At 44.2% G+C, this 27,767-nt stretch overlaps 1 protein-coding gene across 1 annotated transcript in view; it reads right to left on the bottom strand.

The window, feature by feature from the left end:
• TNFSF12 (TNF superfamily member 12) overlaps positions 1-27,767 on the bottom strand; it is a 78,794-nt gene that overhangs the window by 43,161 nt on the left and 7,866 nt on the right. Inside the window, exons 2-6 of the mRNA XM_067469558.1 lie at positions 7,231-7,269; positions 5,100-5,184; positions 2,869-2,931; positions 2,467-2,502; positions 55-179 (exon numbers count right to left, since the gene is read on the bottom strand). Of these exons, the coding sequence (XP_067325659.1) occupies positions 55-179; positions 2,467-2,502; positions 2,869-2,931; positions 5,100-5,184; positions 7,231-7,269 (348 nt within the window). The remainder of the gene's footprint in view (positions 1-54; positions 180-2,466; positions 2,503-2,868; positions 2,932-5,099; positions 5,185-7,230; positions 7,270-27,767) is intronic.

Genomic DNA, 27,767 nt, shown 5'->3' with positions numbered 1-27,767 from the left:
TTACCCATAAGCCCCCTGCCACAAAGACCTCCCACCCCTCCGCTAGCCCCTTACCTGGCAATACAGGTAATAGAGGCCCCTCTTGACCACCGTGAACTCCCGCCGGCCCCGGTCGTAACGGAGGGGGCTCGTGGTATTGAGTTTGGCTTCTGCCCATCCATGGATGGTCCCATTGGCATCTGGAGAGGACGGAGGAGGCAAGCATCAGGCAAGTGAGTGGCCGGCAAGAAAAACGACATCTCCCCATGACCGCCTATTTGTGGAAAGTCTGGCTCTCTAGGGGTGAGTAGATCAATAGGTACCGCTTCTGCGGGAAGGTAACAGTGCTCAATGTAGTCATGCTGGCCACATGACCTTGGAGGTGCCTATGGACAGCGCCGGCTGTTTGGCTTAGAAATGGAGATGAGGACCAACCCCCAGAGTCAAACACAACTAGCCTTAATGTCAGAGGACTTTTACCTTACTTATACTAATATGGTGCCTCTTCAAATTCTACAGCACTGCTGGTCACAGCTGACCTCCAGCTACAGCGCTCAAGGGCCAGGGCTTCCCAGTTCTTGGTGTCTATGCCACAGTGACCCATTTAAGGTGGAATCAGGTGACTCAAGCCCCTTCCTTTCTCCCCTCAGACGCTTAAGTATTTTTTAACAACCAAAAAAGGGAAATGCGAAAGACTGCTCAAACTTCCGTACAGTGGCCCTTATTTCTCATGCCAGTAAGGTAATGCTCAAGATCCTGCAAGGAAGAAGACTCCAGCAATACATGGAGCGAGAGTTGCCAGATGTTCAAGCTGGGTTTAGAAAAGGCAGAGGAACAAGAGACCAGATTGCCAATATCCGCTGGAGAATGGAGAAAGGCAGAGAGTTTCAGGAAAACATCTACTTCTGCTTCATTGATTACTCTAAAGCCTTTGACTGTGTGGATCATCATAAATTGTGGCAAGTTCTTGGTGGGATGGGCATCCCAAGCCCCCTTCCCTCCCTCCTGAGGAATCTGGACAAGGACCAAGGAGCCACAGTCAGAACTGACCATGGAACAGGAGACGGGTTCAAGATTGGGAAAGGCGTCCGGCAAGGCTGCATCCTCTCACCCAACCTTTTTAACTTGTATGCAGAACACATCATGCGAGGATGTGCGGGGCTGGATGAATGCAAAGCTGGGGTGAAAATTGCTGGAAGAAACATTAACAACCTCAGATATGCAGATGACACCACTCTGATGGCCGAAAGCGAGGAGGAGCTGAGGAGCCTTCTCATCACGGTGAAAGAAGAAAGCGCAAAAGCCGGGTTGCAGCTAAACGTCAAAAAAAACCAAGATTATGGCAACAAGAATGATTGACAACTGGGAAATAGAGGGAGAAAATGTGGAGGCCGTGACAGACTTTGTGCAAAGATTACTGCAGATGCAGACTGTGGCCAGGAAATCAGGAGACGCTTCCTTCTTGGGAGGAGAGCAATGTCCAGTCTTGATAAAATAGTGAAGAGTAGAGACATCAGACTGGCAACAAAGGTCCATTGCCTAGTCAAAGCCATGGTATTCCCTGTAGTCACCTACGGATGTGAGAGCTGGACTTTAGGGAAGGCTGAGCGAAGGAAGAGAGAGGCTTTTGAGCTGTGGTGTTGGAGGAAAGTGCTGAGAGTGCCTTGGACTGAGAGAAGATCCAACCAGTCCATCCTCCAGGAAAGAAAGCCCGGCTGCTCACTGGAGGGAAGGAGACGAGAGACAAAGCTGAAGGTCCTTTGGCCACATCATGAGGAGACAGCAAAGCCTAGAGAAGGGAATGATGCTGGGGAAAGTGGAAGGCAAAAGGAAGAGGGGCCGACCAAGGGCAAGATGGATGGATGGCGTCCTTGAAGTGACTGGACTGACCTTGAAGGAGCTGGGGGTGGTGATGGCCGACAGGGAGCTCTGGCGTGGGCTGGTCCATGAGGTCACGAAGAGTCGGAGACGACTGAACGAATGAACAACAACAATAACACATCTCACCACCAGGACACCGCACTTGGAGGACAATTTTGCTCATACAACGAGGGATCACCTAAGTAAGTAAGTAGTACTAATATGGTAACCTTAGTACTGAGCATTACATGGGCTGCAAATGCCCTTTTTTTTTTTTTAGTTCAGGTGTGTATTAGATTTGATGGCGTGTTAGACTTGAGTAAACACAGCTAATTATGAATTGAAACTCCCCTCTTTATTTGCAAAATAGTTTATTCATTATTTATACCTTGCTTGGAAAGTAGAGTACTAAAAACCTGTATGTGGCCCATAGAAGTTTCACCTAATGTAATTTCGTCCCTTGTTGTACAGACCTGTTGTTGATGCACCCAAAGAAAAGGGGCCGAAACACAATTATTGCCAGCAAAACACAGACACGTTGTCTCTTAATGTTGTCATTAATCAAGTCTTATCAATTCTCCCAAATCCTCCCTCCCTCCCAAAACATCCTAGCTCAAAAAAAGTTACCTGCCTGGATCCCAGCTCGTCCCTCCGTGCTTTGGACTGAAATAAAGAAATACGAGGTCAGGCTCCTGAGCATATTAAGAGTGCAATTTTGGAGGGAAAGAAAGCAGGAGAAAGCAGGGAAGGGTTGCTTTTGGGGACTACAACCCACCCCAAAATTTTGCATTGTCTGGCTATAGTAGGCATGGGCCAACTTTGGCCCTCCCTCCAGGTGTTTTGGACTTCAACTCCCACAATTCCTAACAGCCTACCGGCTGTTAGGAATTGTGGGAGTTGAAGTCCAAAACACCTGGAGGGAGGGCCAAAGTTGGCCCATGCCTGGACTAGAGATTATCCGCTGAGGGTTCTCCAAAATACGAAGCAAGCTTGAACCTGGGAATAAGGGCACGATGCCACATTTCTCACCTTCGTAATGCGCGGCAGAGACAGCGCTGGGCCGGCGAGGTCTGGAGCGCTTCCCTTTGCCAGCTGGGGAGAAAATAGTCATAGGTCAAGAGGCAACAAAACATGTAGAAGAGTGCCTTTGGGGGAACTACAATTCCCAAAAGTCCCAGGATTCCATAGCATTGAGCTGTGGCACTTTGACTTTAAATGCCCCGTCTCTACACTATGAAATCCTGGGAGTTGTAGTTTGGCAAGGCACGAGCGCTCTTCTGCATGGAAGGCAAATGATCTTGTAAAACTGCAACTCCCAGGATTCCATAGATTTAAACTGCCCCAACTCTCAACTATGGAATTATGAGAGTTGTAGTTTGGCAAGGCACAAGCGCTCTTTAGCAGGAAAGGCAAAGGACCTTGCAAAAACAACAACTCCCATGGTTCCCTGTCTCTGTGGTATGAAAGTATGAGAGTTGTAGTTTGGCAAGACACTAGCAGTCTTTGGCAGGGAAAGCCAAAGAGCATGTAAAATTACAACTCCCAAGATTCCATACACTTAAACTGCCTTTACCCTATGCTATGAAATAAGGGGAATTATAGTTTGGCAAGGCACTAACACTCTTTAGCAGGAAAGGCCAAGGACCTTGCAAAAACTACAACTCCCATGGTTCCATAGCATTCTACGCTATGAAAGTATAGGAGTTGTAGTTTGGCAAGGCACGAGTGCTCTTTGGCAGGGAAAGCAAAAGTAAAACTACAACTCCCAGGATTCCATAGCATTGAGCCATGGCATTTTATCTGCCTCAATTCTATGCTATGAAAGTATATGAGTTTTAGTTTAGCAAGGCACAAGTGCTCTTTGGCAGGGAAGGCAAAAGACCTTGTAAAACTACAACTCACAGGATTCCATAGCATTGAGCCATGGCATTTTATCTGCCTCAATTCTATGCTATGAAAGTATAGGAGTTTTAGTTTAGCAAGGCACAAGTGCTCTTTGGCAGGGAAGGCAAAAGACCTTGTAAAACTACAACTCCCAGGACTCCATAGCATTGAGCCATGGCATTTTATCTGCCTCAATTCTATGCTATGAAAGTATAGGAGTTTTAGTTTAGCAAGGCATAAGTGCTCTTTGACAGGGAAGGCAAAAGACCTTGTAAAACTACAACTCACAGGATTCCATAGCATTGAGCCATGGCATTTTATCTGCCTCAATTCTATGCTATGAAAGTATAGGACTTTTAGTTTAGCAAGGCACAAGTGCTCTTTGGCAGGGAAGGCAAAAGACCTTGTAAAACTACAACTCACAGGATTCCATAGCATTGAGCCATGGCATTTTATCTGCCTCAATTCTACGCTATGAAAGTATAGGAGTTGTAGTTTGGCAAGGCACAAGCACTCTTTGGCAGGGAAGGCAAAAGACCTTGTAAAACTACAACTCCCAGGATTCCATAGACTTAAACTGCTCCAACTCTACGCTATGAAATCATGGGAACTGTAGTTTGACAAGGCAATAGCGCTCTTTGGCAAGGAAGGCAAAGGACATTGTAAACTACAATTCCCATAGTTACATAGCATTGAGCCAGGGCACTTTAACTGCCCTAAGCAATGAAAATATAGGAGTTGTAGTTTTGTAAGGCAATAATGCTCTTTGGCAGGGAAGACAAAAGACCTTGTAAAACTACAACTCCCAGGATTCCATAGATTTAAACTGCTCCAACTCTACGCAATGAAATCACGAGATTTGTAGTTTGGCATGGCAATAGCACTCTTTGGCAAGGAAGGCAAAAGACCTTGTAAAACTGCAACTCACAGGATTCCATAGACTTAAACTGCTCCAACTCTACGCTATGAAATCACGAGATTTGTAGTTTGGCATGGCAATAGCACTCTTTGGCAAGGAAGGCCAAGGACCTTGTAAAACTACAACTCCCATGGTTCCATAGACTTAAACTGCTCCAACTCTACGCTATGAAATCACGAGATTTGTAGTTTGGCATGGCAATAGCACTCTTTGGCAAGGAAGGCCAAGGACCTGGTAAAACTACAACTCCCATGGTTCCATAGCATTGAGCCATGGTGCTTTAAGTGCTCCAACTCAACGCTATGAAAGTATGGGAGTTGTGGTTTGATAAGGCACTAGCAGTCTTTGGCAGGAAAGGCAAAAGACCTTGTAAAACTACAGCTCCCATGATTCCATAGCATTGAGCCATGGCAGTTCTGGATGCACCAATCCAGGGAAATGAGCTCCAAAAACTCACCTTGCCTTCGTTGGCGGAGCGCCCCCTGCTGGGCAAGATGGTGAAGGAACTTCCCTTGGCTGTTCCAGCCAGTAGAGACTGCCACCTAGAGGAACAAGGTGGAAACACAAGAGAGAAAACAGCCATTCATGACTTTCATAACAATCTGAATAATAATAATAATAATAATAATAATAATAATAATAATAATAAGGGACCTCTGAATAATAATAATAATTATTTATTTATTTATTTGTCATGTCAGGGCAACCTGTCAATATATAATAATAATAATAATAATAATAATAATAATCTATATAAATAAAAATGTAATGTTCGTTTGTGGGATTAGCATAACTCAAAAACCACTGGGCGAATTGACACCAAATTTGGACACAAGACACCCATCAGGCCAATGAGTGACTATCACACACATATATACACACATATATGCATATACCCAAGCACACACATATACACAATATACATATGCACATATAAACACAGAAATATACATATACACATGCACACATACACACACATATATATATATACACAAGCACACACAAATATGCACATATACACATACATACATATATACCTACATGCATATACATATACACATACATACACACATATAAACACAGAAATATACATATACACATGCACACATACATACAGACACACATATATATGCAAACGCACACAAATATACTCATATACACACATACATATACACCTACATGCATATACATATACACATACATACACACATATATGCATATACACAAACACACACGTATTCACAATATACACATATACATATAAACACAGAAATATACATATACACATGCACACATACATACAGACACACATACATATACACAAGCACACAGAAATATACACATAAACATACACCTACATGCATATACATATACACATACATACACACATATATGCATATACCCAAGCACACACATATACACAATATACATATACACATAGAAACACAGAAATATACATATACACATGCACACAGACACACAGACACACACATATATATGCAAGCACACACAAATATACATATATACATGCCTACATATACACCTACACACATATACACATAGACATATATAAACACACATATATGCATATACCCAAGCACACACATATACACAATATACATATACACATATAAATAGAGAAATATACATATACTCATGCACACATACATACAGACACACACATATATACGCAAGCACACACAAATATACACATATGCACACATACATATACACCTACATGCATATACATATACACATACATGCACACATATACACACACATATATCCATATACCCAAGCACACACTTATACACAATATATATATACACATAGAAACACAGTAATACACACATATATACACATACACACAAATATATACACAACATTACAACACATGTGCAAAACCACGTATATATATGCAAACACACATATATACAAATATATATGCAAATATATACATACACACATATACAAACACAAAACACATATACACAGACTGGGCCACAGCAACGCGTAGCAGGGGACGGCTAGTAATAATAATAATGATCTGACACCACTTTAATGACCATGGTTCAATGCTATGGGGTCCTGGGAGTGGTAGTTTGACAAGGTCTTTAGCTTCCTCTGCCAAAAAAGGGCACATGCACTGCATAATTAATGCAGTTTGACTCCACTTGAACTCTCCTAGCTCAATACTTTGGAATCCTTGGAGTTGTAGTTCCCCAAGGCCCTTGCCCTTCTATTCCCACCAAACTATAACTCCCCTGACTCCATAGCACTGCAACATGGCAGTCCAAGTAGGGTCAAACTCCATCAAGTCTACCATCTAAATGCAACCCAAGTTTGTGTTTATCTTTTGCAAACCACCAAGGCGGCTCCCAGGTCCTGGAAGGGGAAAGGAAGAAGCCTGTTTCCTACAGTCTGGCCTTCCGACGTTTCCCGTGTGCCAAGGAGTTGATGTGCTCCAGACACATGCTCTCCTTGTCCCCAGGCCGCCTAAGCACACATATGGACACACGTACGCATACTGGTCAGCCGGAGCAGAGCCCAAACCGTAGCCAAGAAGAAGAAGAAGAGCATCCACATACCGGGGCCAGGTCCTCGGCTTCGTCCTCCGAGAGCAGCTCCTGAGGACCAAAGAAAGAGAGATGGATCAAGACCTTTCCCCCAAATCCTGCAAACCATCCTCCCCAAAAATCCACCTCCACCATTGCCATGTTTCAGAGTGGCGACAGTTACATCTACACTGGAGAACAAATGCAGTTTAACACCACTTACACTACTACGTCTGAATGCTATAGATTCCTAGGAGCTGCAGCTTGATGGTGCATCAGCACCTTCTTTATCACAAAAGGCTAAAGATCTTGTAAAACTACAACTCCCAGGATTCCATAGCATTGAGCCACTGCTATAGATCTTGTAAAACTACAACTCCCAGGATCCCATAACTTTGAGCCAGTGCTAAAGGTCTTGTAAAACTACAACTCCCAAGATCCCATAACATTGAGCCACTGCTAAAACTGCAACGCCCATGATTCCATAATACTGAGCCACTGCTAAAGATCTTGTAAAACTACAACTCCCAAGATCCCATAACATTGAGCCACCACTACAACTACAACTCCCATGATTCCATAATACTGAGCCACTGCTAAAGATCTTGTAAAAATGCAACTCCCAGGATTCCATAACTTTGAGCCAGTGCTAAAGGTCTTGTAAAACTACAACTCCCAAGATCACATAACATTGAGGTTCTACTAAAACTGCAACTCCCATGATTCCATAATACTGAGCCACTGCTAAAGATCTTGTAAAACTACAATTCCCAGGATTCCATAAGATTTAGCCACTGCTAAGCTACAACCCCCATGAACCCATAATTTTGAGCCACCGCTAAAGATCTTTTAAAACTACAATTCCCAGGATCCCATAACATTGAGTCACTGCTAAAGCTACAACTTCCATGATCCCATAACTTTGAGCCACTGCAAAAGATCTTGTAAAAATACAACTCCCAGGATCCCATAACTTTGAGCCAGTGCTAAAGATCTTGTAAAACTACAACTCCCAAGATACCATAACTTTGAGCCACTGCTAAAACTACAACTCCCAGGATTACATAACTTTGAGCCAGTGCTAAAGATCTTGTAAAACTACAACTTCTATGATCCCATAACATTGAGCCACTGCTAAAACTACAACTCCCATGATCCCATAACTTTGAGCCACTGCAAAAGATCTTGTAAAAATACAACTCCCAGGATCCCATAACTTTGAGCCAGTGCTAAAGATCTTGTAAAACTACAACTCCCAAGATACCATAACTTTGAGCCACTGCTAAAACTACAACTCCCAGGATTACATAACTTTGAGCCAGTGCTAAAGATCTTGTAAAACTACAACTTCCATGATCCCATAACTTTGAGCCACTGCTAAAGATCTTGTAAAACTACAACTCCCAGGATCCCATAACATTGAGCTACTGCTAAAGCTACAACTCCCAGGATCCCATAACTTTGAGCCAGTGCTAAAGATCTTGTAAAACTATAACTCCCAAGATCCCATAACATTGAGCCACTACTAAAACTGCAACTCCCATGATTCCATAATACTGAGCCACTGCTAAAGATCTTGTAAAACTACAACTCCCAGAATAACATTAACCTTGAACTGCTGATACAAATATTGTAAAACTACAACTCCCAGGATAATATTAACATTGAACCACTGCTACAAATCTTGTAAAACTACAACTCCCAGGATCCCATAACATTGAGCCACTGCTAAAACTGCAACTCCCATGATTCCATAATACTGAGCCACTGCTAAAGATCTTGTAAAACTACAACTCCCAGGATCCCATAACATTGAGCCACAGCAAAAACTGGAACTCCCAGGATCCCATAAGACTGAGCCACTGCTAAAACTGCAACTCCCAGGATCCCATAACACTGAACCACTGCTAAAACTGCAAATCCCAGGATCTCATAACTTTGAGTCACTGCTAAAGATCTTGTAAAACGACAGTCTTGAGAGAACAGGTGGGCTGTAAGTCAAGGTACAATAAATTGAAGTCAATCATTGAACACGTAAAACTTCCAAGAAAGGTTTTTCTAGCAAGGTGTGCTCCACCCAAGCGAAGCAAGATGGATCTTAGAACCCAGCAAAATTTCCTGGAATGACAAGCACGACAAAAAGCCACAAAGACCACGGGACGTGGCTGCGATTGACATTCGGAGGTTATTATCCGGAGTCAGCATCCTGGGTGCGCTTCCTGCGGAAACCCTGCTTCGAGCTCCACTTCTCTTCAAAGGACGGCACGCCATCTCTGCACAGATTAGCTCTGGCCTTTCGGGTTCGTCCTGCAGTTTTCCGGCTCCACACCTGAGACCTGGGTTGCATCCACACTGTCAAATACATGCAGTTTGATACCCCTTTAAGTGTGGTGGCTCAATGCTATGGAGTCATGGAGATTGTAGTTTCGTGAGACAGCAACACTCTTTGGCAGTGAAGGATATCTATAGCTCCTATGACTCCATGACACCGAGCAATGGCATAGAATCATAGAATCATAGAATCAAAGAGTTGGAGGAGACCTCATGGGCCATCCAGTCCAACCCCATTCTGCCAAGAAGCAGGAATATTGCATTCAAATCATGGTTTATAATAGTGCATTCAAATCACCCCTGACAGATGGCCATCCAGCCTCTGTTTAAAAGCCTCCAAAGAAGGAGCCTCCACCACACTCCGGGGCAGAGAGTTCCACTGCTGAACGGCTCTCACAGTCAGGAAGTTCTTCCTAATGTTCAGATGGAATCTCCTCTCTTGTAGTTTGAAGCCATTGTTCCGCGTCCTAGTCTCCAAGGAAGCAGAAAACAAGCTTGCTCCCTCCTCCCTGTGGCTTCCTCTCACATATTTATACATGGCTATCATATCCCCTCTCAGCCTTCTCTTCTTCAGGCTACACATGCCCAGCTCCTTAAGCCGCTCCTCATAGGGCTTGTTCTCCAGACCTTTTATCATTTTAGTCGCCCTCCTCTGGACACATTCCAGCTTGTCAATATCTCTCTTGAATTGTGGTGCCCAGAATTGGACACAATATTCCAGGTGTGGTCTAACCAAAGCTGAATAGAGCATGGGGAGCAGGACTTCCCTAGATCTAGACACTCTGCTCCTCTTGATGCAGGCCAAAATCCCATTGGCTTTTTTTGCCGCCACATCACATTGTTGGCTCATGTTTAACTTGTTGTCCACAAGGACTCCAAGATCTTTTTCACACGTCCTGCTCTTGAGCCAGGCATCGTCCCCCATTCTGTATCATTGCATTTCGTTTTTTCTGCCAAAGTGGAGTATCTTGCATTTGTCACTGTTGAACTTCATTTTGTTAGTTTTGGCCCATTATCTCTCTCATCTGTCAAGATCCCTTTGGATCCTGCTCCTGTCCTCTGGAGTCTTGGCTATCCCTCCCAATTTGGTGTCGTCTGCAAACTTGATGATCCTGCCTTCTAGCCCTTCATCTAAGTCATTAATAAAAATGTTGAACAGGACCGGGCCCAGGACGGAACCCTGCGGCAGTTCAAGTGATCCCAAACTGCATTAACTCTACAACGTAGATGCAATCTTAATTAATTATGCATTTGCATTCATGCCTCATCTACACTGCCATGTTACACAATTTGAAACTACTTTATATGGTCAGCGTAGACTCCATATAATGCAGTTTTACCGCTTTGAACTTCATTATATGAGTCTACACTGACTATATAATGCAGTTTCAATACACTGTATATGGGGCCTGTATGCTGAATACATGAAGGTTGTGAGTAAACCAGATACGTTGCTTTCAGCGAAGTCTACTTTATTTTTGTCTCTTGAGAGCATGATATATTCTATGGGAGAGTAGATGTTTTTGGGCACTGAAAAGAACACTTCTGAAGAATTGCTGTATTTTGTGCAGTGGCATAATCTCTGTTCCTAACAGATCGGAGACAAGTAAGTTATCAGTCTAACAACTGAGAACCAAACTGCCTTGCACAAGTACATGTGGTTATATACTACTGAAGAGAAGATTTTACTCAAACGAGTTTTTGGATCTTTTCTGGAAGATCATACTTTTCCAAAAGGTTAAGATTTTCAACTGGTTGTGAATGCCATTTTTCTCCAAAAGGTTAAAGTGTGCAGGTACAACTGTACCAGGAGCTCCAATTTTGTTGCTTTGCATTGAAAGTTTGTTATAGTCCTAAGTTTCAGGGACTCTGCAGATAGGTGGCTTCTTTTGGCTGCAATCATAGTGCAAGCCACCTGTCAATTATCGTTAGGTTCCCTGGTCCCGCCCCATTTTTGGGTTTTTTGGAGGTAATAGGAGCCTTTTTGGGTCAGTCCACACAGAGAAGCCTTTCACACAGGACATAAAACCAATAGCTCCTGTAGAAAGCTTCGTCTTCTATGGCTTGGCCGGGGAGATATACAGTCCACAGCTTGGCCGGGGTTATACAGCGCTACAGTTCCTTTCCTGAAGGACTTCAGTCAGCCATCACTGAAACCTGAATTATTTTTCCCCTGGAAGTCTACAAAGCTCTGCTTGGTAAGGGTCACTCGCGGAAGCCAGACAAAGTTGGTACCGGGTGCAGGGGCTCCACGCCAACAGAGGCAAAGACAGACTGCCCAGATTAGAAGTTAAGGATTTCCCCATTAGTTAAAATACAGTTTATGAAGATAGTGCCTGTTCCCTGTGGACAAGGTTGAGAAAGAGCCAATAGACCAGTGGTTCTCAACCTTGCTAATGCCATGACCCCTTAATGCAGTTCCATATGTTGTGGGGGCCCCACAACATATGTTTTCATTGCTACTTGATACCTGTCATTTTACTACAGTTATCAATCATAAATATCCGATATGCAGAATGGATTTTCATTCACTGGACTAAATTGAGCACAAATACCCTATATGCCCAAATGTGAATGCTAGTGGGGTTGGGGGGAGGACTGATTTTGTAATTTGGAAGTTGTAGTTGCTGGGATTCATAGTTCACCTATAATCAAAAAGCGTTCTGAACTCCACCAGCGATGGATTTAAACCGAACTTGGCACACAGAACTCCCATGACTTTTAGAAAACACTGGAAGGATTTGGTGGGCATTGACCTTGAGTTTGGGAGTTGTAGTTCACCTATACCCAGAGGAGTGCTGTGGATTCATGCAATAATGAATCTGGACCAAACTTGGCACAAATACTCAATATGCCCAAATGTGAACACTGGTGGCGTCTGAGGAAAATAGACCTTGACATTTGGGAGTTGTAGTTGTTGGGATTTATAGTTCACCTACAATCAAAGAGCCTTCTGAACTCGACCAACAATAGAATTGGGTCAAACTTCCCACACAGAATACTGTGTTTTCTGATGGTCTTTGGCGACCCCTTTGACACCCCCTCATGACCCCCTCAGGGGTCCCGACCCCCAGGTTGAGAAACACTGAAATAGACTATTAAGAAAGCCTTAAAGTACCTGTTTGTTTTCATTAATAAAGAACTTTGTTGAACCTTTAAGCAATCTAAAGACTCTGTTTTAAGGAAATCCAAGGGCCTTTAATCTGAGGCAGCCCCGGCGTCCCGTTGGGCACACAGAATTTATGTCCTGTCTACAGTCTTATGCACATAAAGAGTTCAAGGTTTTCCAAAAGGGCCTAAGAGATAACCCATGGAAATTGGAAACGCAGAGCCAGGACTGGTGATCTGGCAAGTCTTGTTCAGATCCACTTGACCCTCGAAAATTTCTGATCCTCATCCGAAGAATAGAGCAAAAATATGGAGAAGATGGGATAGGACTTTGGGGCTAAATTTACAGCTTTCCTACTTGAGGGAGTGGAAGGTATTGGGCAGAGTTCAAAAAATGCAGCACAAAATAGACTTTTTCTTTTGAGAAAGAGAGAAGAAGGGATCCAGAATGGAGTGGATTGCTATGGAAACACAGCAAACAAACTTCCCAAGGTCCCAAAACAAAATATTAATGACGGCGGAGGGAATGGATAGTCCAAAAGGCGCAGAGCGTATTTTGGAAAGGGGCCGGACCGATTCCCCAAACCGGTTTTCGCCTGCCAAGTGCAACAGGCGCGTGAGAGTGATATAGGATGCCTCACTGACATGACAAAGCCCAGCAGTAAAAGCGCATCTTCCAAGATGAGCAACACATCCTCCGTTGCGTCCAAATCACTAGCTGCAAATGAGATATATGGATTCAGCTCGGAGGGGAAACTGTGCCACAAACTCGAAACTTCCTTGGGATCAACTACAAGAGAGGAGATTCCATCTGAACATGAGGAAGAACTTCCTCACTGTGAGAGCTGTTCAGCAGTGGAACTCTCTGCCCCAGAGTGTGGTGGAGGCTCCTTCTTTGGAAGCTTTTAAACAGGGGCTGGATGGCCATCTGTCAGGGGTGATTTGAATGCAATATTCCTGCTTCTTGGCAGAATGGGGTTGGACTGGATGGCCCATGAGGTCTCTTCCAACTCTTTGATTCTATGATTCTATGCTGCCTCCAAAAATCCTGCAAATCTCTTAGGAAGACAGAGGAAACAAACACGGACATCTAATCACCTCTCAACACAAGTTTGCTCTAGGCACTGTCAGGCCATTATATGCTAATCAAGGTGGTCAGTTGAAACCTTCACACCTAGCTCCAGCAGACAAGAGTCCTTTGCCCCACCCTGGTCATTCCACAGATATATAAACCCTGTTTCCTAGTTTCAACAGACCTCACTACCTCTGAGGATGCTTGCCATAGATGCAGGCAAAACGTCAGGAGAGAATGCCTCTAGAACATGGCCATATAGCCCGGAAAAACCTACAACAACCCAGTGATTCCAGCCATGAAAGCCTTCGACAATACACTAGGAAGAATGTCCTGATAAGAACTGTTCGATGTTGGAATATGCTGCTGGTGGAGTCTCCTTCTATGGAGGTTTTTAATCAGAAACTGGATGGCCATCTGTCAAGAGGGCTTGGACAGTATAGCAGAAGGAAGTTGGACTGGATGGCCTCTGGAATTCTTTTCCAACTATGATTCTGTGAATAATCCAAGCTTATAGGCATTTGGATCAATGCAGAGCAGAGTGGAGGGTGAGTCCTGACCCCACAATGAATGGAATCCAATCACTCATCATAAATATATTGTTTAACATTTACACAACTGATCAGCCACTGCCATAAGGGACAGAGAGTTTCATCTATGCTGATGATCATGCCATCACTGCTCAAGAAGGGAGCTTTGAGATGGTTGAACAAAAGCTCTCTGAAGGTCTAGGTCAGGGGTCCTCAAACCTCAAACTGTCCCTCAAACTTTTGGAGGGCCGGATTATAGTTTGAAAAAAATGAATGAATTCCTATGCACACTGCACATATCTTATTTGTAATGTAAAATCAAGGTGAAAGATCTAATCAAGGTGAAAGAAGAAAGCGCAAAAGCTGGGTTGCAGCTAAACATAAAAAAAAAAACAAGATTATGGCAACAAGAATGATTGACAACTGGAAAATAGAGGGAGAAAATGTGGAGGCCGTGACAGACTTCGTATTTCTAGGCACAAAGATGACTGCAGACGCAGACTGTGGCCAGGAAATCAGAAGACGCTTCCTTCTTGGGAGGAGAGCAATATCCAATCTCAATTAAATAGTCAAGAGTAGAGACATCAGACTGGCAACAAAGATCCATTGCCTGGTCAAAGCCATGGTCTTCCCTGTAGTCACCTACAGATGTGAGAGCTGGACCTTCGGGAAGGCTGAGCGAAGGAAGATCGATGCTTTTGAGCTGTGGTGTTGGAGGAAAGGTCTGAGAGTGCCTTGGACTGCGAGAAGATCCAACCAGTCCATCCTCCAAGAAAGAAAGCCTGGCTGCTCATTGGAGGGAAGGAGACTAGAGACAAAGCTGAAGTCCTTTGGCCACATCATGAGGAGACAGGAAAGCCTAGAGAAGACTATTATGCTGGGGAAAGTGGAAGGCAAAAGGAAGAGGGGCCGACCAAGGGCAAGATGGATGGATGGCATCCTTGAAGTGACTGGACTGACCTTGAAGGAGCTGGGGGTGGTGACGGTCAACAGGGAGCTCTGGCGTGGGCTGGTCCATGAGGTCACGAAGAGTCGGAGACGACTGAACAAATGAACAACAACAATGTAAAAAACACTTAAAAACAATATAATAATTAAAATGAAGAACAATTTTAACAAATATAAAATTATTAGTAATTCAATGGGAAGTGTAGGCCTTCTTTTGGATGATGCTCTTACTGCCTATTACAGGGAAAACCGGCTTATTCCTAATCCATCTAAAATGCAGGCGTGTGCTTTTCATCTTAAGAACGGACAAGCATCTCGAGCTCTGAGGATGACCTGGGAAGGAATCGCACTGGAGCATTGCAACACACCAAAAACCCTGGGAGTCACTCTGCACTATGCTCTGACCTACAAGAAGCACTGCTTGAATATCAAGTAAAAAGTGGTCCCTAGAAATAATATCATACGAAAGCTGACTGGCACAACCTGGGGATCACAACCAGACACAGTGGAGACATCTGCCCTTGCATTTTGCTACTCTGCTGCTGAGTACACATGCCCAGTGTGGAATAATAATAATAATAATAATAATAATAATAATAATAATAATAATTCTTTATTTATCTACCACCCTATTTCCCCAAAGGGACTCAGGGCGGTTTACAACAAAAGAATGCATCTCACCACATTAAAACAGTGAATGTGACTCTTAATGAGACATGCCACATTATCACAGGATATCTCCGCCCTACACCACTGGAGAAATTATACTGTTTAGCCAGTATTGCACCACCTGATATTATAGAATCATAGAGTTGGAAGAGACCTCATGGGGCATCCAGTCCAACTCCCTGCCAAGAAGCAGGAAAATTGCATTCAAAGCACCCCCGACAGATGTCCATCCAGTCTCTGTTTAAAAGCCTCCAAAGAAGGAGCCTCCACCACACTCCGGGGCAGGAAGTAGCAGCCAGTAATGAAAGGACCAAGTCGGTGATGACATCTCCAGCCCATCCTCTGTTCAGATATCAGCCAGTATGCCAATGCTTTAAATCAAGAAATAGCTTCCTAAGATCTACAGAGACTCACAGGTACACCTCAGCAAGGAAGAGTCCAAAAGTGGCAGGCGAAAACCTGGAACCTTAATTCTGTGGCTGATAACAGATGAGAAACTCTCTCCTGTGCACACAGAAGACTGGGTGACTTGGAAGGTGCTGAACAGGATGCGCTCTGGCACCATGAGATGCAGAACAAACACAAAACAATCTATGTGTAATATCAAAGTGTAATATCAAAAGAGCATATAGTATGCAATTTACCAAAATCCCCAGTACATAGCTCAATTCAGTGGCACAAAGCAAAATCAAAAGGAGCAATCGCTCTCAAACTTAACAGTCCTAGGTGTTCCGTCCTCATTATTGTCTTCAGTCTACATATAGCCTCATGACTCAATGCTTACTTCGTACATAATTTTTCTCACTGAATGTATCCCTGAAGCCTATATACAGTGGAACCCTTATTCAGACCTAGAACTGTTAAGTTTGAAAGCGGTTGCTCCTTTTGATTTTGCTTTGTGCCACTGAATTGAGCTATGTACTGGGGATTTTGGTAAATTGCATACTATATGCTCTTTTGATATTACACTTTGATATTACACATAGATTGTTTTGTGTTTGTTCTGATACCTACAAGTATTCTGGGATATTGTATAGTACCATGAGATGCAGAGCCAGCCTTAAGAAATGGGGCCACAAAGTGGAGTCCACGACATGCGATTGAGGAGAAGAGCAAACCACTGACCACCTGCTGCAATGCAACCTGAGCCCGGCCACATGCACAAGGGAGGACCTTCTTATAGCCACACCAAAGGCACTCCAAGTGGCCAGATACTTTGGACACTTTGTGGTTTTTCTATACATTATAACCACTTTCTCAATTCACTTCTGACATGATAAATAAAAAAAAATACAGGGTTAGTCAAAATGAATAGGCCAATAAGAAAATTAATTTTAGACGAATGTATGTTTATTGTAACCAAACTACAGCTACGTATCGACAGATAAATTATCAAAGTTTTGTCTCACCTTCAGAGATGTTCGATATGGGCGCCCCGTGTGACACGGCAGACGTCCAAGCGATAGTCCAGTTCATTCCACATCCGTTGCAGCACATCCGACGTAATGGCATCGAATGCAGCACATATGCGCTGTTTTAAGTCGTCCAAGGTCAGCGGTAATGGAGGTCGGAACACAGTGTCTTTCACATACCCCAATGGAATGTCGATGAGGTGGTTCCTTGCCATACTTGGCTCGAAATTCTCGCTGGACCGTAATTACTGACATTGTTTTAGCAAATGTCATCACACAAAACGCCTTCTCTTTGCCTGATTCCGCCATTTTGAAAACAGCGACTCCTGGCGACGCCTAGCGGCATTAACGTACATGTGTGTTGCTCAAAAAAAACTTTGATAGTTTATCTGTCGCTACGTAGCTGTGGTTTGGTTACAGTAAACATACATTCGGGTACAATTAATTTTCTTATTGGCCTATTCATTTTGACTAACCCTGTACATTGGCTATATAGACCTGGCTGGGACAACAGTTCCAGTATTCCTCATCCTCAGCAAAGCAAGCCGTGGATGCTGAGGCTGAAAGGCAGAAGACTCCACAGTAAAGATAAATAAGAAAACAAAGAAAGAGCAAAACGGTTCAATTCTTTTAAAAAATGTATCAGTGGCTTCATAACACAAAAAAGTAGGGTTTTTTCCTAATATTTTGGCAACAAATTTGACGAGAATTGCCACAATTTGTCTTGGAGATTCAAAGTATTCATTTCCTTTCTCTGTTGGTGATTTTTGTTAAATCCTTGATATTTTCTTACAAGCCTTTCCTGGAACACATTTTTCTTAACTGCTAGCAATACCGTTGTGTTGCCTGCAACAGAATATTACCAAAAGGCAAATCCTTTCAAAACACCAAGGATTTTAAGAAACAGTATTGTTTTTCACTCAGAAAATGGAATTCAGAAACGAAACAGAGGCTCACAACATATTTATCTTTCTCTCCCCTTCCCCTCTCTCATTTTATATTTGCAAAAATGTGGGGAAATTACACCTTTTTTATTGATTGTGTCAGAAGCAATTTTTTTTTTGTCATGTCAGGAGCGACTTGAGAAACTTCAAGTCACTTCTGGTGTGAGAGAATTGGCTGTCTGCAAGGACGTTGCCAGGAGATGCCCGGATGAGTTGATGTTTTTATCATCCTTGTGGGAGGCTTCTCTCATGTCCCCGAATGAGGAGCTGGAGCTGATAGAGGGAGCTCATCTGCCTCTCCTGTGAATTGAGAATACAGTTATAGTGTGTGTCTGTCCACAAACAAAGTTTGCAAACTTGGCATTATACTAAATGTCCTTTGATCAGAAGCTGGCACTTGGAGTGCCTCTGGCGTTGCTGTGAGAAGGTCCTCCATTGTGCATGTGGCAGGGCTCAGGCTGCATTGTAGTCTGTGGTCTGTGGTTTGCTCTCCTCCGCACTCGCATGTCGTGGACTCCACTTTGTGGCCCCATTTCTGAAGGTTGGCTCTGCATAATGGTGCCAGAGTGCAGTCTGTTCCGTGCCTTTCAAGTCGCTCAGTCTTCTATGTGCCCAGGAGGGAATCTCTCATCCGGTCTCAGCCACTGATTGAGGTTCCGGGTCTTAGCCTGCCACTTTTGGACTCTTGCTTGCTGAGATGTTCCTGTGAGTCTCTCTGTAGATCTTAGGAAGTTATTTCTTGATTCATGGCATTGGCTTGCTGACTGATATCCAAACAGAGGATGGGCCGGAGATGTCACTGCCTTGGTCCCTTCATTACAGGCTTCTACTTCCTGGCAGATATCAAGTGGTGCAATACCAGCTAAGCAGTATAATTTCTCCAGCGTTGTAGGGCATAGACACCCTGTGATAATGTGGCATGTCTCATTAATAGCCACATCCACTGTATTAGTGTGGTGAGATGCATTCCACACTGGGCCTGCGTATTCAGCAGCAGAGTAGCAAAGCACAAGGGCAGATGTCTTCACTGTGTCTGGTTGTGATCCCCAGGTTGTGCCAGTCAGCTTTTGTATTATATTATTTCTAGCACCCACTTTTGATAGTCAAGCAGCGATTCTTGTAAGACAACGCACAGTGCACGCGCACTGTAGAATTAATGCAGCTTGACACTCTTTTAACTGCCATGGCTCAATGCTATGGAATTATGGGAGCTGTAGTTTTAAAGGGTCTTTTGCCTTTCCTGCCAAAGGGTGCTAGTGCATAAATAGGAGTTTAAGTGCCTAGATCCATGCTACCCCTCTATTCTATTCTGCCTTGGTCAGACCACACCTGGAATCGCACTGTGTCCAATTCTGGGCACCACAATTGAGGGGAGATGTTGACTCTAAGCTGTCCAGAGGAGGGCAACTAAAATGATTAAGAGTCTGGAGAATAAGCCCCATGAGGAGCGGCTTGAAGACCTGGGCATATTTAGCTTGCAGAAGAAAAGGCTGAGTGGAGAACAAGCCCTATGAGGAGCAGCTTGAAGAGCTGGGCATGTTTAGCCTGCAGAAGAGAAGGCTGGTAGAGTCTGTCAACCAATTCAACATAGTTTTGTGGCAGCTACAAAAACAAAGTTTCTGGAGCAGAACAACTACTTGCAAAGGAAGGACTGCACAGCACAATTAAAGAGGAAATAACACTTTCAAACCAGAACAGATTATTTTTCCAAATTTTGTTACATAGTGTATTCAGCAAAGGAGCGAGATGCAATTCTGCAGCTGCGGAATCAAATCGCTCTGTACATGCTCAGAGTTTCTCTCCCCTCATTGCTTCCTAAAAGGCGAAGCACCCATACAGAGGTGTTTTCTGTAAGGGATGCTTTTCGTGTTTTTAAATGCTGCTGTCAAGCCTTCTTAGGCTGGAAAACGATCTCCAAAAGCAATCTTGCAATCCACTGGGTCTCATCCACACAAAACAGCTGTAAACGCTCAACTTCAGCGTTGCTTTTTTTTTTTTTTTTGGGAGGCCGAGACAGGGCCGGCAGGCTTCCCAGACCGCGCCAGGACAGCTGTTGGGTGGGGTGGGAAAAAAGGCGGGTCGGCATGAGCTCCCCTCAACCTTTCACCTCTAAACTACAAATCCCACCCAAAGCAGGGATCTCAGCTCAAGAAACAAGAGTGGGGGCAAGCCATGCCTTCCCCAAAAGCCTTGAGGAAGAATCGTTTCTGGAAAGATATGAGCCAACAATGTGATGTGGCGGCAAAAAAAGCCAATAAGATTTTGGCCAGCATCAATAGGAGCCTAGTGTCTAGATCTAGGGAAGTCATGCTCCCCATGCTCTATTCTGCTTTGGTTAGACCACACCTGGAATATTGTGTCCAATTCTGGGCACCACAATTCAAGAGAGATATTGACAAGCTGGAATGTGTCCAGAGGAGGGCGACAAAAATGATCAAGGGTCTGGAGAACAAGCCCTATGAGGAGCGGCTTAAGGAGCTGGGCATGTTCAGCCTGAAGAAGAAAAGGCTGAGAGGAGATATGATAGCCATGTATAAATATGTGAGAGGAAGCCACAGGGAGGAGGGAGCAAGCTTGTTTTCTGCTTCCCTGGAGATTAGGACACAGAACAATGGCTTCAAACTACAAGAGAGGAGATTCCATCTGAACATGAGAAAGAACTTCCTGACTGTGAGAGCCATTCAGCAGTGGAACTCTCTGCACCAGAGTGTAGTGGAGGCTTCTTCTTTGGAAGCTTTTAAACAGAGGCTGGATGGCCATCTGTCAGAGGTGATTTGAATGCAATATTCCTGCCTCTTGGCAGAATGGGGTTGGACTGGATGGCCCAGGAGGTCTCTTCCAACTCTTTGATCCTATGATTCTATGATTCTAAGACATGCTCCAATCCTCACATCAGCCCAGGAGAGAGGACTACAACTTCCATGATCTCCACTCACCACTGAACTGAGCCCAAGGGCCAACCAGTCTAACTCTTCTATCAGATAGGAAGACACAATCAAAGCCTTCCCAACAAATGGCCATCTAGCCTCTGCTTAAAGGTAAAGGTTTTCCCCTGACATTAATTAAGTCTAGTCGTATCCAGCTCTGGCGGTTGGTGCTCATTTACATTTCTAAGCCAAAGAGCCAGTGTTGTCCGTAGACAACTCCAAGATCATGTGGCCAGCATGACTGCATGGCACGCCGTTACCTTCCCACCCAAGTGGTACCTATTGATCTACTCACATTTGTATGTTTTCGAACTGCTAGGTTGGCAGAAGCTGGGGCTAACAGTGGGAGCTCACCCTGCTCAAAGATTCGAACCTGCAGCCTTTTGGTCAACAAATTTAACAGCTCAGCGGTTTAACCCACTGCACCACTGGGAGCTCCAAACCCTCTTTAAACCCTCCAAAAGAGACTCCACCAGACATAACTTTCTTCTTCATGTCCTTTGATTCTATTGCTCCATTGTGTTCTATTATCACAGTGTTTTTCAACCTGGGGGTCGGGACCCTGGGGTGGGTCAGATGGGGTCACCAAAGACCATCAGAAAACACACTATTTTCTATTGGTCACGGGGATTCTCTGTGGGAAATTTTGCCCAATTCTATCGTTGGTGAGGTTCAGAATGCTCTTTGATTGTGAGTGAACTATAAATCCCAGCAACTCCCAAATGTCAAGGTCTATTTTCTCCAAACCCCACATTTGGGCACATTGAGTATTTGTGCCAAGTTAGGTCCAGATCCATCATTGTTTGACACCATAGTGCCCTCTGGATGTAGGTGAACTACAACTCCCAAACTGAAGTTCAATGCCCACCAAACCCATCCAGTATTTTCTGTTGGTCATGGGAGCTCTGTGTGCCAAGTTTGGTTCAATTCCATCATTGGTGAAGTTCAGAATGCTCTTTGATTGTAGGTGAACTATAAATCCCAGCAACTACAACTCCCAAATGTCAAGGTCTATTTTCCCCAAACTCCACCAGTGTTTAATTGTAGGTGAACTATACATTCCATCAATGACAACTCCTAAATGTCAAGGTCTATTTTCCTCAAACTCCACCAGTGTTCACATTTGGACACATTGAGTATTCATGCCAAGTTAGGTCCAGATCCATCATTGTTTGAGTCCACAGTGCTCTCTGGATGTAGGTGAACTACAACTCCCAAACTGAACTTCAATGCCCACCAAACCCATCCAGTATTTTCTGTTGGTTGTGGGAGTTCTGTGTGCCAAGTTTGGTTCAATTCCATCATTGGTGGAGTTCAGAATGCTCTTTGATGGTAGGTGAACTACAAATCTCAGCAACTAGAACTCCCAAATGACAAAACCAATTCTCTGTAACCCCACCAGTATTCAAATTTGGGCGTATCGGGTATCTGAGCCAAATTTGGTCCAGTGAATGAAAATACATCCTGCATATCGGATATTTACATGACTATTCATAACAGTAGCAAAATTACAATTACGAAGTAACAACAAAAATAATGGGCTGTTGTAGGTTTTTCCGGGCTATATGGCCATGTTCTAGAGGCATTTTCTCCTGATGTTTCACCTGCATCTATGGCAAGCATAGGCCCCTTCCTTGCCATAGATGCAGGCGAAACGTCAGGAGAAAATGCCTCTAGAACATGGCCATATAGCCCGGAAAAACCTACAACAACCCAGTGATTCCAGCCATGAAAGCCTTCGACAATACAATGAAAATAATGTTATGGTTGGGGGTCACTACAGATTGCAGTCTGTAGTAAGCCATGGGCATCTTGTATTAAGGGGTTGTGGCATTAGGAAGGTTGAGAAACACTGTAGTATCCGGAGCAGCAGAAAAGAAGCCTGCCCGCTCCTCAATAGGACCTCCTTTCTCATATTTCAACAAGGCTATTTTGGGATCTATAGTCCACAAGAAGGCAGTGCGGCCAAGCTTTCTGAAATTATGCTGTCCTGGCAAGTTCCGTGATTGAGATCTCCGCCAAATCCTTCCCTCGCTTGGGTGGCCACGGCCAAGCCACGGGCCTTCCACCTGAGAAAGAAAGGGGCCTTTTGAGAGCATCACGCCCCACAATGCTGGGACCCCCACACCCAACATCTGGACTGGCCTCTGGCCACTTGTCCACTGGGTTCGTCCTTCAGTGACCTTTTGAACCGCACCTCCCTCCTTGAGAAGCATTGCAAGGCTCTCCTTAGGAACCACTGTATTGTTTACATATGGATTTCATCCATTTGTGTAGTGAAGAATGGCGGAATGAAATGCAATGGGTGCATCTACACCAGGCATGGGCAAACTTCCCTGTGTTTTGGACTTCAACTCCCACCATTCCTAACAGCCTCAGGCCCCTTCCTTTTCCCCCTCAGCCGAACTACAACTCCAAAACTCAAGGTCAGTGTCCACCAAACCCTTCCAGTATTTTCTGTTTATCATTGGAGTTCTGAGTGCCAAGGTGGGTTTAATTCCATTGATGGTGGAGTTCAGAATGCTCTTTGATGGTAGGTGAACTATAAATCCCAGCAACTACAATTCCAAAATGTCAAAGTTTATTTTCCCCCAAGTCTACAAGTGTTCACATTTGGGCATATAGAGTATTTGTGCGAAGTTTGGTCCAGATTAAACATTGTTTGTGTCCACAGTGCTCTCTGGATGTAGGTGAACTACAACTCCAAAACTCAAGGTCAGTGTCTACCAAACCCTTCTAGTATTTTCTCCTGGTCATGGGAGTTTTGTGTGCCAAGTTTGGTTTCATTCCATTGATGGTGGAGTTCTGAATGCACTTTGATTGTAGGTGAACTATATATCCCAGCAACTACAACTCCCAAATGACAAAGTCTATTTCCCCCCCAAGTCTACCAGTGTTCACATTTGGGCCAAGTATTCATATACTTGGCCCAAATACATATTGAGTATTCATTCCAAGTTTGGCCCAGATCTAACATTATTTGAGTCCACAGTGCTCTCTGGATGTAGGTGAACTACAACTCCAAAACTCAAGGTCAATGTCCACCAAACCCTTCCAACATTTTCTCTTGGTCATGGGAGTTCCCAAGATTTGTTCAATGTCATCATTGGTGGAGTTCAGAATGCTCTTTGATTGTAGGTGAACTATAAATCCCAGCAACTACAACTCCCAAATGACAAAATCAATCCACCCCCAACCCCACCAGTATTCAAATTTGGGAGTATTGGGTATTTGTGCCAAAATTGCTCCAGATATATCAGATATCTGATATTTGCATGAAGATTCATGTTGTAGTTCATTCATTCAGTCGTTTCCGACTCTTCGTGACCTCATGGACCAGCCCACGCCAGAGCTCCCTGTCGGCCGTCAACACCCCAGGTGATTCATAACAGTAGCAAAATGACAGTTATGAAGTAGCAACGAAAATAATGTTTTGGTTGGGGGTCACCACAACATGAGGAACTGGATTAAGGGGTCACAGCATTAGGAAGGTTGAGAAACTCTGGTGTAGATGCATCCACGTGCTGCTCTACTGAGGCAAAGCTGCCCATGCTGAACTTCAGCATGGCATGCAGTTGGGAGTGAAAAGAGACCCGCTTAGAACTATTTAAAGAGTTTTGAGGAAACCGTTCTGCCCACTGCCCAAGACCACAATAGCTACTCAGCAGTTATGTGCCGCTTGACCAGTGCGGAGCAAGGGACGTGGCACACCATTCCTAGCTTTCTTGGCTCGGTGTATGTGCCATTTCCATATAGTACCATTCCTGAAGTATGAGTTTTGTCCCAATGCACAAATAAATTGCTATGGCACCTTCAAGGTGCCCACATTCATCTGGCATTGGGTTTTGTGGATTGCAGTCTGTAGTAAGCCATGGGCATCTTGAGGGGTGATGCACAAGCTTTTCGTTCATTTGGTGGGCATTTTCCCAGAGCAATCAGCAATGGCATCACAAAAAGTTAGAATTAATGCCGTTTGACAGCACTTGAACTGACCTAGGCCAGTGTTATGCAATCCCGGGAGTTGTAGTTTGATATAGCTTTTAACCTTCTCTGACCAAGAATCTACCACCTCACCAAACCATCAGGATTCCATAGCATTGAGCCATGGCAGTTAAAGCAGGGTTGAACTACTTTCACTCAAAAATGTAGATGCAGCAGCCTAGGACCCCTTCTACACTGACATATAATGCAAATTTAGATCAAATAATCTGAGCTTTGTATGGCACTGTAGAAGAGGCCTAGATCTTCTATACCAGTAGGTTCTTGTAGGTTTTTTCGGGCTATAGGGCCATGTTCTAGAGGCATTTCTCCTGACGTTTCGCCTGCATCTATGGCAAGCATCCTCAGAGGTAGTGAGGTCTGTTGGAACTAGGAAAAAGGGTTTATATATCTGTGGAATGACCAGGGTGGGGCAAAGGACTCTCGTCTGCTGGAGCTAGGTGTGAATGTTTCAGCTGACCACCTTCATTAGCATTTGAAGGCCTGGCTGAGCCTGGGAAAATGTTCTGTTGAGAGGTGTTAAGATGTGCCTGGTTGTTTCCTCTCTGCTGTTTTGCTGTTGCAATTTTAGAGTTTCTTAATACTGGTAGCCAGATTTTGTTAATTTTCAGGGTCTCCTCCTTTCTGTTAAAATTGTCCACATGCTTGTGGATTTCAATGGCTTCTCTGTGGAGTCTGACATGGTGGTTGTGAGAGTGGTCCAGCATTTCTGTGTTCTCAAATAATATGCTGTGTCCAGGCTGGTTCATCGTGTGCTCTGCTCTGGGTGACTTCTCTGGTTGAAGTAGTCTGCAGTGCCTTTCATGTTCCTTGATTCGTGTTTGGGCGCTGCATTTGGTGGTCCCTATGTAGACTTGTCCACAGAAATGCTGGACCACTCTCACAACCACCATGTCAGACTACACAGAGAAGCCACTGAAATCCACAAGCATGCAGACAATTTCAACAGAAAGGAGGAGACCATGAAAATGAACAAAATCTGGCTACCAGTATTAAGAAACTCTAAAATTACAACAGCAAAACAGCAGAGAGGAAACAACCAGGCACATCTTAGCACCTTTCAACAGAACGTTTTCCCAGGCTCAGCCAGGCCTTCAAATGCTAATGAAGGTGGTCAGCTGAAACATTCACACCTAGCTCCAGCAGACAAGAGTCCTTTGTCCCACCCTGGTCATTCCACAGATATATAAACCCTTTTTCCTAGTTCCAACAGACCTCACTACCTCTGAGGATGCTTGCCATAGATGCAGGCGAAACGTCAGGAGAAATGCCTCTAGAACATGGCCATATAGCCCGGAAAAACCCACAAGAACCTAGTGATTCCAGCCATGAAAGCCTTCGACAATACTTCTATACCAGGGTTTCTCAACCTTCCTAGTGCCATGACCTCTTAATTCCTCATGTTTATTTATGTATTTATTATTCAGACTTATATGCCGCCACTCCCCTGGGGCTCGGAGCGGCTTACAAGAACAGGCTAAAATTGAACACAATTTAAAAACAATTTAAAACCAGCAATCAAAGATCAAAGGCCTGTTGAAACAGGTATGTCTGACATGCCCTGCGGAAAGCTGATAAGTCCCGCAAGGCACGGACTTCAGGTGGCAGAGTATTCCAGAGTGATGGTGCCACTGCTGTGAAGGCTCTGCATCTGGTTGCTGTTAGGCGCAAGGTCTTGACGCTGGGAATTTCCAACAAATCTTGGTCTTCAGAATGAAGGGATCTCTGGGGTTGGGAGGGGGAGAGGCGGTCCCTTAGGTACATCGGCCCCAGACCATGCAAGGCCTTAAAGGTGAGTATCATCACTTTGAAAGTGATTCGGTGCTCAATTGGTAACCAATGCAGCTGCAGTCAGATTGGGGTGATGTGGCATCTCATCGGAATTCCTGCAAGAAGCCGAGCAACTGCGTTTTGTACCAACTTGAGCTTCCAGATCACCAACAGAGGAAGGCCAATGTAGAGGCCGTTACAGTAGTCCAGTCTTGAGATGACCATGGCCTGGATCACCGTAGCTAGGTCATCCCTGGACAGGGAGGGGGCCAGCCATCTAGCCTGACGCAGGTGAAAAAAGGCGGTTCTGTTAACAGCGAAGACCTGGGCCTCCATCGTCAGCAGAGGGTCCAAAAGGACTCCCAGACTTGTGGTGACCCCAACCACAAAATTATTTTCTTGCTACTTCATAACAGTCATTTTGCTACTGTTATGAATCGTAATGTAAATGCTGGTGAGGTTGGAGGGGGGGATTGATGTTGTCATTTGGGAGTTGTAGTTGCTGGGATTCATAGTCCACCTACAATCAAAGAGAATTCTGAACTCTACCAATGATGGAATTGAACCAAACTTGGCACACAGACCAACAGAAAATATTGGAAGGGTTTGGTGGGCACTGACCTTGAGTTTTGGAGTTGTACTTCACCTACATCAAGAAAGCACTGTGGACTCAAACAATGATGGGTCTGGACTAAACCTGGCATGAATACTCAATATGTCCAAATGTGAACACTGGTAGATTTTGAGAAAAACAGACCTAGAATCATAGAATCCTAGAATCAAAGAGTTGGAAGAGACCTCATGGGCCATCCAGTCCAACCCCATTCTGCCAAGAAGCAGGAATATTGCATTCAAATCAC

The sequence above is a fragment of the Anolis sagrei genome, chromosome 6 (assembly GCF_037176765.1).
Source record: "Anolis sagrei isolate rAnoSag1 chromosome 6, rAnoSag1.mat, whole genome shotgun sequence".
Classification (NCBI taxonomy): domain Eukaryota; kingdom Metazoa; phylum Chordata; class Lepidosauria; order Squamata; family Dactyloidae; genus Anolis; species Anolis sagrei.
Note: the sequence above shows the minus strand (reverse complement) of the source record. Positions and strands in the feature narration are given on the sequence as shown.